General features: G+C 42.6%; 1 protein-coding gene across 1 annotated transcript in view; it reads left to right on the top strand.

Annotated features, from left to right (window-relative positions):
* Window positions 1–15,458, top strand: part of NUP153 (nucleoporin 153kDa) — a 56,088-nt gene that overhangs the window by 8,818 nt on the left and 31,812 nt on the right. Inside the window, exons 5-11 of the mRNA XM_015406267.1 lie at window positions 5,013–5,149; window positions 5,230–5,358; window positions 8,995–9,111; window positions 9,239–9,283; window positions 9,368–9,421; window positions 12,884–13,030; window positions 13,705–13,754. Of these exons, the coding sequence (XP_015261753.1) occupies window positions 5,013–5,149; window positions 5,230–5,358; window positions 8,995–9,111; window positions 9,239–9,283; window positions 9,368–9,421; window positions 12,884–13,030; window positions 13,705–13,754 (679 nt within the window). The remainder of the gene's footprint in view (window positions 1–5,012; window positions 5,150–5,229; window positions 5,359–8,994; window positions 9,112–9,238; window positions 9,284–9,367; window positions 9,422–12,883; window positions 13,031–13,704; window positions 13,755–15,458) is intronic.

Here is a 15,458-nt window from a genome sequence, read left to right as displayed (position 1 = left end):
CCACCCCCACCCACTCCAGGGCCGACATCCGGCCGCAGGGTCCGTTTCCCTCCACCCAACCCCACTCACTCCAGGGCCGGCGACTGGAGGTGCAAGCCTCCGGCTGCCGGGTCCGTTTCCACCCTCCCCCACTCCAGGACCGGAGACAGGAGGCAGAAGCCTCCGGTCGCCCACTCCCTTCCCCTCCCCCACCACCCACTCCCAACAGGCACTGAGGGGAATGTAGGGTTGCCAGCTCTAAGGAGGGAAATACCTGGAGGTTTGGGGGGTGGATTCTGTAGAGGGCAGCATTGGGCGGGGGGGGGGCGGAAGGACTCAGCAGGTATAATGTCATAGGGTCTACCCTCCTAAAGCAGTCATTTTCTCTAGGGGAACTGATCTCTGTCATCTGGAGATCAATTGTAACAGTGGGAGATCTCCAGGTCCCACCTGGAGATTGGCAACCCTAGGGGGAAGTCAGCTGCACAGCAGGGGGTTGAAGAGAATGGTTTGATGGCTGCTGGGCCAAGATTGGCAACAATAGTTCCCCAGGAGCCCCATCGTAAATGCACCAAACAATTCCTCAAGATTTTCCAAAACACTTCTCTGTTTTGGGCTCCTGGGGAACTTTGAAGTAGCACCAAAGCTTTAAGATCTCTCCAGCTGTCACCTGGAGACTGGCAACAGCTTGTCTGGAGTGTGGGCAGTATGGCATTGTATCTGTCTGAGGTCCCCCTCTTCCTCCTCCTCCTCAGATCCCACCCTCAGCAGGCTTCATCCCTAAAATATCCTGGAAGTTTCCAACCTGGAGTTGGCAACCCTATGTCCTGGAGTTCGAACCTGGAGTTGGCAACCATCAGCCAACGTTTATCTGCCTGTCTGTCTTTACAACCCCCCCACACACACACACACAGCCTCTGCCTAGGGAGCAGCTGACATCATTCTCCTCTCCCAACTGAAAATTCCAACTGCCTTGCGGGGGGGGGCGTGAGTTTGAGGTGTGGAATGGAGTGTAGTCCAATCAGCTTCCATATGTAAATGACCTTGGAACACTGGCCCGGACTGCACAAAGCAGCCAATGAACCCAGCCAGTGTCTTCCGAGTGGCAGTTTTTTCAGCCTAACACTAAAGGGGCCAATTTTAGAACTTTGGCACCCACTATTCTTTTATTATAAGGGAGATATATATATATTACTTTTAAAAGATAGGGCTACAGAAAGGAAAAAAGGGAAATACATAATATTTGCATTAACATTTATCAAGGACATTCATTTGTATGTAATTTATAATGTATAACGCATTTACAAAGCATAATTACAAATGCTTTTCTACTCTACCCCCTGGACAAAACATTTGTTACATCTACATCATAGAAGGAAGAGGTAAGAATATGACAAATATTTTAATTCTATCTCAGATTTCTAAATATGCTATACACCCTATATATAATAAATTGTGATAGATTAAATGTGGTTATTTAACAGACCTTAATTTTGACATAAATATGTTCCTCTATATTGAGCCCTTTTAATTCTTGATGATTTAAAAACAGCATCGTAAAAAGATCTTACAACCGATATTAGAAGACTATATTGATACAATAGAAAAGCTATTGTATAATAAATGTAGATACTGGAAGATAAGTATATCCCCCCACACTTGTACACTTTTCAATTGCTTCAGAAGGATCAGATATAGTACAGTATTTTATACATAAAACTTCAAAAACTTGTATCTCCTCTCCTCAAACTTTACCCAGAATATGAGTAATAAGATCTCAGTTTCTCTTGAAATTCTTTGTTTGGTCTTTTGTTCACACAACTTGTTAATTTTGCCCATTAACTGCGTGTTCTGCCAGTTTGTCTTTCCAAGTCTCTTGAGCTGGGCATTCTTCTGCTTTCCATTTTGTTGCTAATGTTACACCCACCACAGTTAACATATATCTAAGTAGTTCTTGTGAAGTTCTTTCAATATTGTCTGGTAAGATTTCCAATAGCATAATCACCTGAGGACTGTTTTCTGAATGTAATTTCAGGCTGTCGTGTTTTATGCCGTTGACTTAAAAGTTTATTGTATTATGCTTACCTTGTGAGTGCCATATATATCTGGAAAGGTGGCATATATATTTCAAAGTGACCTTTGATGACTTTGAAGTACGGCGGTTTAGTTATAATTGCCATCGGCTTGTGCCCAGGGACTGTGGGTCTAGATTTCAGATTCCTCCCATTAGGAGCCAGCAGGGGGTCTCTACATTTGACAAAAAATTGGGAAGGCAACTATATCAGTGGCTGTTAGCCATAGTAGCTAAGTGGAACTCCCATGTTTAGAGGCAGTGTACCTCTTAATATCAGATACTGAGGACAAACTATGCAGAAGGTATGTTACATTTGTGTCAGGATTGCTGGCTTGACTGGCCATTATTTCAGACAGGGTGCTGGGCTGGATGGATTCTTGGTCTGATCCACCAGGACTCCTCTTATTTTGTGTTTGTGGTCCTAAGAGTAACATCATGTAACCCCAGTAATATGGGCAGAGTGAGAAAGAAGGGTTAAGAGCTTTTTACTGCCCTTCATCGTCCTTTATAGATCTTTTGAGGCTAGAATTCAGTTTATTATGAGTGCATTGAGAAGGTTCATATTTTCACAAGGTTGTCCTATGTGAACTTTCCTGCCATTTTGTTGTAGGATGAAAATGTTGTTGTGTGATGAAATTCCAGATTAGTTACTTTATATCAATATGTTTATATTGTGGTGTGTTTTTGAAGCCTTGCTGGAAACAACATGTGAAAATAGACAGACACATAATCTGTTACAGGATAAAGGAAATGGGGAGAGAGCAAAATGGAGGACCAAGATCATTGGAAGAGAGTAACCTCACAGAAGACTGTAGGGTGCTGTAGGGCTTGGTTGTGGGCCCAGTGCTTTTTAGCATTTTTATCAATGATCTCTAAATCATGAAGGGACTACTGATTAAATTTGCAGATGAAACCAAATTAGGTGGGATAGTGAATGCTTCAGAAGATAGAGATAAAGTATGATCAGACTTGGATACATCAGAAAAACTGGCAGATGTGAACAAGATGTGGTTTAATAGAGATAAATGTAATATTTGGGGTCTGTCAAAATACATTTTATTGTGATATATGTCTGATTAAAGTACAGAAACCAATAGATTTTGTGTATGGGTAGTAAAAATATTATGCACGCAGATTGGATGGGGAATACTCTTCTGGGGAGTAGCGTGTGTGAACATGATCTTGAGGTTTTAGTGGATTGCAAATTGAGTATGATTAGCCAGTGTGATGCAGCAGCAAGGAAGGCAAACTCGATCATAGGGTGTATCAACAAACACATTGTCTAGGACCTGAGTTGTGATCGCACCACTGTATATTGCACTGGTGAGACCCCACTTGGAGTGTTGTGTCCAGTTCTGGAGGCCTTTTTATAGGAAGGACATAGGAACTTTTGAGCGGGGGCAGAGGAGAGTGACGGGGATAATTAGAAGTTTGGGGACTAAGCCTTTTGAAGAAAGGCCGTGGGAATAGGGAATGTTCCACCTGGGGAAGAGGAGGTTGAGGAGGAGTGTGATTACTCTTGCCTGTCACTGCGAGGAGACGCTATTTCAGTTGGTAGGGGAGGATAAGGACTTATTACAATGGGTTTAAATTACGGGTGGGGAGATACCGGTGTGATATTAGGAAAACCTTTTTAACAATAAGGGCAGTTCATTGGTGGAATTGGTTGCTCAGGGATGTTTTGGGCTCTCCCTCGTTGGAGGTGTTTAAGCAGAGGAGGGTAATCATTTGTCAGGAATGCTTTAGGTTGTCCCGTGTGGTACAGGGGGGTGAACTGGAGGGTCTTTAGGCCCCTTCCAGCTTCTTAATTCTATGATTCTATGACTATGGTTAGGAAGGAAGTTGGCAGAGTAGTGTTGGGGATTGAGATTGTGGAGAGCAAGGGCGGTCCGGGGGAGGGAAACTGTTTGGGGTTTAGCATCAAGGGACGGAGGAGCTGGTAAGCAACAGAGGCGACAAGGGGAGGGAGTTCTTCCTTGTCTGTTGACGGATATGGAGGGTGTGTGTAGATATTTTACAAAACATTGGCTACAGGTTCCTGTGTGTCTGGGAACATTGTTTGTTTAGAGCAAATATACTCTGCCTTCGTACCACTATTTGCAACCCAGACAGCTTATAAAACGGTAAACAGTTTAAAATAAAAACATTGACATTTTGTTAAAGATCAAAACAAAAATGGCCGCGATGAGTCTCAGCTGCTCTTCTCCATCCTTGTAGCATTACTGGAGGGGTTGGGAAAATAAGCTGGTAAAACTCCCCACGGTCTAGCCCACTGATGCGCTTGCTGTTTCTTTAAGAGCTTCAGGGACATATAGCTCCTCCTCCAGAACTAGTTGTCAAGCAGGCTAAACGGCAGATGTCAGTGGTCAGTGCACAGTTATGGGGGGGGGCAGAACTTCTTAAAGCCGTACTAGTGGCTCCCTGGTCTGCAACGCTGATGGATAGGCGGCTAAACTCTGATGGTCCTGGGCCTGCCACCCTGCTGTCGGTCCTAGAACTTTGAGAACCAGTCTAATGTAGTTGTTTCTTGGACTAGGACTGGGGAAAAACAGGTTGAAATCTCCATTCATCCATCAAGCTCTCTGGGATGACCTTGCATGCCTTTCTGTTCATGGTTATCCTGTGTCTACCAATACGTGCTTGGTGAATTTTCTTGAGCCCCAATGTTTTCTGGGTCCCATGTATGAGACCCTGTGTCTCATAATAAATGCCTGTGTGAACTAATTGTATGCTCCATGTGAGAACATTCTGTGTAGATTTCTAAATCTTCCCTTTCCCCATTTTCTCAAGAACTAGGTATAGAAAGGCAATATGAAGAGGCTCTGGGTTCACAGCTGATGTTAGAACTTTTGGTGTCACGACAGATAAAATTAGTCCATTCCCCCCCGTTTTGAAACATACTTTATAATACAAACAAAAATCTAATAAATCAGATATACATGTTCTTATTTCGTTTTAGATATACCTGTTTCAAAATGTGCGTCTGCACCACCAGTCTGGTCCGCAGAGGCTGAGAGACCCATCGCTCAGCACACCACAGCAACCAGCTTGAAAAAGCCCGGGTTCAACCTCTCTGCCTTTGGAGCCCTCTCCCCTGTAAGTACAGCACAATGCATGCTTCAGCCACGTTGCTTTACTATCCACTTTGCTAATCGGATGTCAATGTTTGTCCTCAGTCACTGGGTAATACGTCGGTTCTTAAGACGAGCCAGCTCGGGAATTCTCCATTTTATCCTGGGAAAACCACGTATGGAGGTGCGGCTGCAGCAGCCAGGCAATCCAAAGCACGGATTACTCCTTATCAGGTAAGAGAGATGCTGGAAAAGTGGGGATAGGGGAATAGGAGAAATCACACATATTGATTGTGGTTATGAAAGTCCCCTATTTGCACTACGCATAGGAATCTGAGCTGTGTACCATTATCAGTACTCAGTTGTTTGTAATGACAGTATGTCAGCAAGCTGCCAATATGTCTTTTCCATGTATATGAGATGTGTCCATTCCCCCGCCCCCCCCTCTTTGCCCCTCTTTCCCTGGGCTGACTTAGACTCTTGTGTGCATGTTCCCCCTCACCCTCATGCGTTCATCTTCAACTGCATTCCTTTCCATGTACGCTAGCAGTGCTTTGAAGGAACCTTATCTGCCAAGGCTACAGGTGGTTCGCGTTTGGAGGCTTTTTGCTTAGTCTATAATGAACAGTAGTGTGAGAATAGAATAATTGTTTAATCAGCTACAACCGTTGCTTTCTCAGGGTTTGGGCACGTGATGAGTCCTCAGGGCGGGCGCGGGAACCATATCTATTGGCCCATGTTATTTTGAACTTGCTTTATTATACCTGTCTCAAGCACCTTGTGTTATTCTGAACAGAGAATCTGTTCTAAGTACTTCATGGCTTCAATAAAATAAAACCTTCCTGCAAGAGTGTATTTCATTGTTTGCTGTGAGTCTGACACAGTAATTTTTTGAGTGGCTTGTAGACATATAGGCCTGGAATAAAAACCTGCTTTTTAACGATACAATAGTGGCTGTTTCTGCTTTTAAGGGGTGTTTTCTCCAATAGGCTTGATAGTAATTCTTTAGTGAAGTAATGAAAGCGAAGTAGTTATATTCTATCTGTCCAGTACATTTTTATCCAGAACCCCTCCCACCCCTTTAAGAACTCAGGGCAGCACACCTAGTTCTCCTCTCCCAAGTTTATCCTCACAGTCATCCTGCGAGGTAGGTTAAGATGTGAAAATGACTGTCCCAAGTTCATCCCGTTACTTAGGAGTAACTGATCCAGGTGCGCTTTGTTGCAGAGTGGGGATCTGGTCTCCCAGATCCCTGTATGACACTCTGACCACTGGACTAGATTCCCCCCAGAAGAATTCCGCACGTGCAGCAGTCCTCATGCAAGCACTAGAATTACTCTTTCCTCTCTCCTTGTGTTAAGTGAAAGCAATTCACTGGCCTTTCATTTAAAATTGTGTTGAAGTGCTGAGTGTCGCTGCAGCTCTTGCGCTATTGTTTCCGCAAGCAGAACCTTTTCCTTCCCGCCCATGCACTGTTAGACTCAAGCCATTGCTCCACAGTGACTGTCATGCAATGTTGCATTGTAAACATATAAGAAACTCCAAGGACTTCTCTCTGTCTGTCCCTCCCCCATTTTTATTTATTAAATTATTTGTTAATACAGTTAATGCAGCTTACTTGATACAATTCCAGAAATAAGCAATACCAGAAATCATAACTTGTAACATCCCATGCCTTGTCCACATTACAATAAAGTCAAATATTCCATGTTTTTTTGGAACCACTCCCACACACTTCAAGTAATGTAATGCAACAGACCACACTTCGACAAAATGAGGTGAATTAGATTCGAGTTGTTTCAACTTATAAGTAATTCTTTCCCATAATACAAACATCTCCCATATCTTAGGGTGCCTTGAGTTACTGGGGGTGAACAGTCCCCAATGGCCTGTCCATCATTTTTAAAGTACATGTAGTCTGTTTGACAACATCATAAGTTTTCAATAGATGACATGTGCAACAGAGGTTGTAATCATCACGAGCGCCTACCCGTCCATAGACTTGTCCACAGCAATTACTTTAACCAATTCAGGGCTGCAACTATGTACATACATAATAGGGGTTAAAAAATGGTGCCACATGGGAAGGACACCTAAATCCTAATATGCTGACAACCTTATTCATACACCTCCAACAAACCAAAATACAACAAAATGGCTTCTGACAACCTTCCAGGATAAATCCAGTAAAATGGCCTATACGGAAAACAGCCTGTTTGGACAAAAGAAAAAACGACTACCTCAAAAGTTGGCTTTGGCCTCGGGACACCATCCCCACCAGCAAGACAACTTAAGGACAAATCTGGTTAAGTCCCTGAGTAACTGTGCTAGGATACTTGAGTAGTGTGTTAATCCTACTCCACTGGATCACCCCTTTAAGTAATGGTGCCAAAGCAAGCATCAAGACATTGGGGGGTGCTGGCCTGATGGGCACAGTTGGGTTCAACATTTCATTGGCGCATCCTCTCCCCCCCCCCCCAAGATGGGACTGTGTAGCCCTTTGTTGGCGTAAGTCCTTGTCATGCGACACCACTGGGGAGGAGACAGAATGTTTGCTCTTAGTTGGCAAAATTAGAATTTTCATGCCGTTGCCTGGTGAGAACCATAAGGAGGTGGTAACACCCCACCCCCATTACTGTCCCCATAACCAGACCCATAGCTGTTAGTCATAGTTACACCCTCTGTCATTCTTCAGAAAGCGCAAATTAGGCCTGTTTGTACTGTTATTTCCCTTTGTAATATAGAACAGAAAGTTATTTATGGTCTTTCATGGAATATGTTGGCCCTATAATGTTTTTTAGCTTAGTCCCACATTAATGCATGCAAAAATATGATTTTATTTTAAAAAGTATCCTTAAATGTATTTTGGCTATATCCTTACTATACTTTTGTTTCTCCTGTGCTCCTTCGTTGTGCTCCCTTTGTTGTAGTCCTCATTATAAAAACATAGGATCGTAAAATCTGGGGGAGGAAGGTCACGGGGAGAGGTTTTTTCCAAAGGTAAAACTCTGGAAGTATGCTGTCTGCACTTTTGTTGAATAAATAAAAGGTTTGGACACACTATGAAGCCAGGAGATAAACCTTTCATGGTTACCTGACCCACAAAACATAACACTATAGAGCAGGGGTGTCAAACATAAGGCCCGGGGGCCGGATCCGGCCCGTCCAGGGCTCTTATGCGGCCCACAAGCAACTGCTGCAAGGAGGGAATGCGGGTGTGTGTGTGTGAGTGGGTGGGCGGAGCCACTCCATTATGGCTTTATCACAGAACAAGCTTGCCTACCTCAGTCAAGCATCGTGGGAGCATCTGCCCAGCAAAGCACTGCTGCCTCTCCGGTCTGCCTCTGTGGGTTTTCTTCTGCGCCCGCCTCCCACCCCAGGAGGCCTTGCGGTGAGGACACACCAACTCGGAGCTTACCAGCTGCTGTCCTTTATACAGTTTCTGTCTCCAGTACGTTTTATGGCATACATGGCCCAGCCCGACAAAGAGGCATTAATGTCAGATCCAGCCCTTGTAACTAATGAGTTTGACACCATTTGTGGGGGACCTGTCCCTGAGATCATAACAAATGGTGAAATTTACAAATACTGGGAGGCGACTGAGTATTGAAGTATCCCAATTTCTTACACAATGTAATGATTGCAATGATGGCACAGAGGGAATAAAAACAGGGTGTAAGAAGTATCACATGATCAGACCATGGGCTGTGAACAAGAAGTCACAAATCCACAAATTTGTCCCTTCAAATCCCTTCTGAAACTTGGAATACCAGTGCAAGAGTTGACTTACACTTGTAACGGTGTGTGCACATACAGGCTGGAACCCAGCATTATAACAATTATAACCGTTTGCAATGTTTAATGTTTCAGACGCCAATAAGAAGGCAAATGAAAGCCAAGCAAGTGAACGCACAGTCCTATGGAGTGACAAGTTCCACTGCACGACGTATCCTGCAGTCTCTGGAGAAGATGTCAAGCCCACTAGCAGTAAATTGCTCTCTTTGAAAAGCTTTTTTTCAGTTCATCGTATGAACACTTTCTAAGTATTGTGTTCTGTTAAAAAAAATTGCTTTGTATACCTGTCATTTAACTTCCTGTAATGCTTATTCAACAGGATGCTAAAAGAATTCCTTCTTCTGTTTCTTCATCATTGTCTTCTGTAAGTTAGTCTTCAAACTTTTTTTAATGCAGAGAAACCTTATTTTTAAAATCATGCTTCTTAATCTTGTGTTCTGTTTTCCAGCCTGCAGAAAGAAGTACACTGAATGTCACTGACTTTCATTCGCCAAGAATAAGGGTAAATTCAGCTTAAACCTAATTGGTACAAACTTTATTTACATCTTTGATACATATAAGTGACATGTAACCACCATATACAGGTGAAGTGGTGTAGTGGTTAGGAGTGTGGACTGTAATCTGGGAGAGCCGGGTTTATTTATTTATTTAATTAATTAATTCAATTTATACCCCGCCCTCCCCGCAATGCGGGCTCAGGGCGGCTTACATAGGGGCAAACGCCAATATAAAATGCCCTCCCCACTCCTCCACATGCAGCTGCTGGTGTGACCTTTGGGTCAGTCATATGTTCTTTCAGAGCTGTTCTCTCATGGGCAGTTCTCAAGAGAGTGCCCCACCTACCTCACAGGGTGTCTTTTGTGGGAAGTGAAAGGGACTGTAAACCGCTCTGAGACTCCTTCGGGTAGTGAAGGGCGGGGTATAAATCCAATCTCCTCCTCCTCCTCGCAAAATATTAGTGGGAGCAAAAATATTATTGGGAGCACTAAAGTAGACTTTTATAAAACTAAAATTGTATACACAATGGTGTCTGGAGCTGCCTACATCCCGCACTGACCCTGTATCCTCTACCGTTACCATCACAAATTAGTCTGTGTCATCTAGATTAAAGTGGAAAATAAAGAAACCAGGAGAGATTTGAGTTTATGTGCAAGAGGTGCTATGTTGTTAAGCAGTTATACTCTTCTGCACATTACAGCAGAAAGCAAAGCCTCCAGCATAGTTTTACTAGCTCCCCTGTCTCCTAATGAGTGTCTGGTATGTCCTGTGGATGAAAATACGAGACACAGCTCCTCCCCTAATGTTGTCATGATTCTTTTTTTTTTATGTGGCTTGCTTTGTAATATGCAGAGTATAAGTACAGTAGGCTTCAGGAAATAATCGTTTTCTAGGAGCTTACTTTCCAAAGGGAAATTACTATGTCTGAACAGATGAGGAGTCCTGTGGCACCTTAAAGGCCAAAATTTACTTTAGGATAAGTTTCTGGCTATATCTGATGAAAGTGGACTTCAGCTGGCGAGAGCTTCTGCTGTTGTAAATGTGTTGATCTTTAAGGTACCGCACGATTTTGCCTTTGCAAAGCTTTGGAGGCCAACCTAGCTACCTCACTGGAATACGTTATACTGAAATCAGTTGTGCCTCCTAAAGGTCAACACTAGTCTCCTGTCACAGAGACGGTGAACCGAAAATAAAGCGGTAAAAGTTTCGCAACAATTGCTTCCCTTTGGGATTTAAAATGGTGTGGAAAGCATTAACAAATAAGGCATCACATCATTTTTCCTGTCTTCTTATATATCAAGATTATTGTGTTTGGAAATATGGGTCAACTGTAAAAACAGCCCGTGCTGTTTTAAGTTTGCGTTTCTGTGCTAATTCTAGAAAGTACAACTTCCCTCATAAGGAGGAGTTTAGATTAATGTTTGTGCCATCATCAGTTCAGTCATCTGGTGCCCATACATTTAACCAGCTTTTCTAGACAAGATGGGGCTTCTCTCTTTTTTGGCACCAGTGGCCTCGTGCAGGCAAACAGGATTTTGTTGCAAGTTCTTAGGCTGCCGAAATGGTAAATAGTAACAGGCAATACATACTAGAAATGTCAGAGAGAAAACTAATGCTGTAGCCAGCTGTTACTGAGTGGAGATAGAAGGATTGTCTATTCATAGTGTAGAAAATGGTTGGCAGCAGTAATTCTTGGCCAACAGAGGTTTGTTAGTAGTTTGCTGCCAAAGGAAGAGGGCAGTCAATAGCACATTGAGAAATCAGTAAAATAAGTAGCGTAATGCGGCTTGTGTTCTGAAGTCCTGGCAATGCCAACACACCACTTACTTTCCCCTCTATACTCAAATAATTTGTACTTCTGTGCTTTGAATTGTTTCATTAATGCGGTTGCACAGTGAACGTTGTTTCGAAGTAGCTTGATGGTGGTCATGTGCAAACGGCATAGAATTCTCAAGTGGCTGTGATGAAGAAAGGCCCTTTCAAAAGAGTATGTGGTTCTTGTTGCTACTGAATAAATAACATTTGGTAGTGACTTCTGGAAACCAGTTTCTTTCTTTGTTGTAAAAGATTTGCGGCTGACATCTTAGCGTTAAACTATAAAGACTGGTTTCATTTAGAATACTTGACTTTTGTATCCAGGTTATTAATATCATTCTTCAGTAAAATAAATGATAAATCATTCCCCCCACAAGTAGCCTAAGTAGTCTGCATACTACTGAAACGCACTGATCATCAGAACATTGATGCCATCCATTTCAAGTTCTGTTTAGGGGGAAGTCGCCGCCGGGCTGTCCCCTCGCAAGAAGATCTGCTACAGGTATAGTTTGCCAGACTGAAAATACATGAGGTTAAAAACCTGCATTGTCTAGTACATATGTAGGTAACTGCAAATAACAGTTTTTCAAAAACTGAAATCCAGGAACCCACACAGGGGAGAGAGGATTTTTTTAACAACACATTTATTTTGGGTTACCACTTGATATCTATATATCTATTCCCGAAGCTGGTTAAGAAATAACCATCCAAAAGTTGTTAAATTATTAGTGAGGTTGATTGGAATGGTCAGCTTAGATGATAAACTAAATGATTAAATCTAGTTGAGATGCATATTTAACTTCTTTTTTAAAAAAAAATGCAATGGGTTGGATCCTACCGTTTAATTCCCATGGTATATATACAGTCTTCTAGCGCAAAGACGTTCTGTGCTCTTGTATTAAGGGAAGAGCCCTTGTACTGAAAGAACTTGCAAGTATCAAACGAGTGACATGGTATGCTTCAGTCTAGCGTGGGGATACATAGCCCCCTGTGAATTCAGACTCGGTTTCCATCATTTACACTTTGCCTTTCTCCCCAGTGTGGACCTAAAGTAGCTTACCTTGTTCCCTCCTCCATTTCATCTTCACAACAATCCTGTGAGGTAGGTTAGGCTGGGAGTATGTGACTGGCCCAAGGTCACCCAGTAAGCTTTCATGGCAGAGTGGGGATTCAAACCTGGGACTCCCGGATTGTAGTCCATCACTCCAGTCACTACACCAAACTGGCTTTCCAAGTCATGTGTTTCTTTGTGGTTGGGTATAAGATACAAGGATACATTTGTTGCAAATATGATTAGTACTAAGGCGTTTTTTTGCTGTTGCTGTTTTAAGACTGTATTGAGATCTGATTTACGGAATGAGGAATTATTCAGAGTTGATTAGCTCAGGTCACATTTCCAAGTCATGTGTTTCTTTGTGGTGGGTAGAAGATACAAGGATACCACATTTGTTGCAAATATGATTAGTACTAAGGCGTTTTTTGCTGTTGCTGTTTTAAGACTGTATTGAGATCTGATTTACGGAATGAGGAATTATTCAGAGTTGATTAGCTCAGGTCACATGGTCACCACTTTCCATTAAAAGTAGAGATTGTGTAATAACCAGTTCTATTCAGATTGGTTTTGATTCTCCGAATGCTGCTTCTTTTAAAGGCTGAGTCCCAGTATCCTCCAGTCCAGAAGCTTGTGACACCCAAATCTATTTCGCTGTCAATGAGTCGGTCGCAATATTTTAAACCATCTCTAACATCTGCTGCTGAATCAGGCAGGATTCGACCGAGAATAGAGATGAACCATGAAGTACGTATGCTTGAAAACATTGAACTATATACACCTTTCCTCACCTTAGAAATTCATTCACAATCTTAGGTAAATTTGATGCGGAGGTAGCTTCTACACGTTTTGTTTCATTTTTATTCCTTCATTGTACTGGTTACTTAGAGCAAACGTATCCAGACTATTAACTTGTATGATGTAAAGAAAATACGAAATATTCATAATACATTCTGCAATGTAGTAAACATCTTAAGTCATTTGTGAGAGAGAAAAGGCGTATGTAATAAACGTTGTGAATGTACTTTCCCTATCGAAAATAGCGGAGCAGCTTTATGTATGGAGTATGTAATCTACTAGGATGTTCATTCTTCTGTAGCGTTGAGCTGCAGTTAACACTGTGGGCTGGAAAGGCAGGTTAACGGGTACAATCGAGAAAAGGATCACATGGCATTGCTGATACGAAGAAATGCAGTGTGTACCTGGAAAGGTTTATTTTGGTGTCTTCAGACAGCAGGGGGCAGCCAAGGAGTACTACTGCACAACCCATTGAAAAAGCCAGGTGGGTGGGTGTGGGCTTAGAGAAAAACTAGAATCTGTGGCTTCTTGTCGCTCACATCTAGTCATATTTCCCCCCAAGAATAACATGGGGGGGGGGATCAAACAAAGAAGCTTGAGGCATTTTGTGTTTTTTTTTACAGGGAGTGCGGGAGAAAAATCCAGCAAAACAGCAAAGAGAACCATCAGAAAGGTATGTGAAGTCTTGTTCTAGACCTAGAGAAGCTACTGTGAACATGTATTGTGGCTTTTTTTAATCAGTAGCCTCTGTATGTGTCCCCCTTTCAAATTTAGTTAATGGAACACATTCACAGTCCTGAAATGTGATATTAATTGAAGTGTGCATGAACACGAAAGCTTATACCTTAAATAAAACTTCGTTGGTCTTAAAGGTGCCACTGGACAGGTTGCTTCAGACCAACATGGCTACCCACCTGAATTAATTGGAAAGAGCTGACTTAAAACAAACAGCAACTTTGCATTTCAGATACAGGTTCTGAAATGTTTATAAAGTGCAGTTCTGAACAGGAAAGAGGAGGTGTCAGTTGGCATTGTTCTGCAAACGAATTAGGATGAGTTTAGCAGTGTGGTAAAAGCTGGTGATGAATGATCGATTATTATACAAAATATTCAAATACTGGACAAAATGAGTGACGGTGAAGGGACAGCCACATTTTCCTTTCCGTAGAGAAATGGAATACAAGTCTACATGCTAACCCAACCACAGATAAAGAAGCAGAGGACTGATTACGTAAGGTCACCCTTTATTCTTCTAGCTGTTGGTAGAAAAAATACCAACTTCTCTGTTCTTTTTATATTTAAATGTTAAAGGGCATTTCCTTTAAAATACTTGCTGCATCCAAGGGAAGGGACTTTTCAACTTTCTTACCCAGTTTAAATACCTGCTCAACCACTTTTGCCATCTTAGGCAATTTCCAGATTCTGTTTTTCATATGTATATAGCATCTGTATACTAATAGCAAAGTCGGCCGAATCTTAGAATACTTAAATCCAGTGACTGGAGCTGTGAACTGGCAAGACAGATCTTTCTAGAATTCTGAAAAGGGCCCCAGATTTGCAGAAAAGTGTGAAATCTAAAGAGGAAAAAAAAGAGAGGGTTTAAAAAAATCCAGTAGATAAAAGAAGCACCTATACATTTAAACAAAGGATTCCGTCAGTAGCTGTTGCTAGGCAGTCACAATATTCCAGAATTCTGTGGTTAAAAAGGCAGGAGACGAAGGAGATTGGCAGTCACAGGCCTGGCAGGAGCCCACTGGGTGACTTGATACCACCTGACTTGCATGACTGAACTAGGTCTGGCTTCTTGCTACTGTTCAACAGTAGCCACCCTATGAAAGCCAGTATGCTGCAGTGGTTAGAGCTGGGGTGTCAAACTTAAGGCCCACCTATGGCTTTAATCTCCCTCTCCTCTTGTCCTCACCCTTCAAAGCTTGAGGCTGCCGAAGTTCCAAACTCCCTCCATCTTGTCTTCGCCTGCTTAAGCAGGAAGGTCCTCTAGACTTGCAAAGTTACAAAGAAAATATGGACACTGCTTTGACCCCCACTGTGGGGAAAGGTGGCGTATAAAGGTAGCAAATAAATAATAAAGATAACTGAAAATTGGGAGGCAGATAAAAGGTAGGTTAGTGAATGGCTGAGAAGGAGAGAAAGATATGGAAGTTGCCAGGAGGGGAGGAAAGGGGAAATAGTGCAGGGAGGGCGGATACAGGGGAAAGTGAGGTATGCAAGTGGTGCTGGTCCAGTGGCTGTCACCACCCGACTGGCCCTAGTCTTCCTACACAGGGGCTGCTGGAGTGGGGAGAGGGAAAGCTGAAGTTAGAGGAGCAGATAAATGTAGACTGGCTGTTGGGTGGGAATGTGAGAGTGAAGCAGGAAA

The sequence above is a fragment of the Gekko japonicus genome, unplaced genomic scaffold, assembly GCF_001447785.1.
Source record: "Gekko japonicus isolate JY-2015 unplaced genomic scaffold, Gekko_japonicus_V1.1 scaffold1420, whole genome shotgun sequence".
NCBI lineage: Eukaryota > Metazoa > Chordata > Lepidosauria > Squamata > Gekkonidae > Gekko > Gekko japonicus.
The sequence above is the reverse complement of the archived record's forward strand: the minus strand, read 5'-3'. Positions and strand labels throughout refer to the sequence as shown.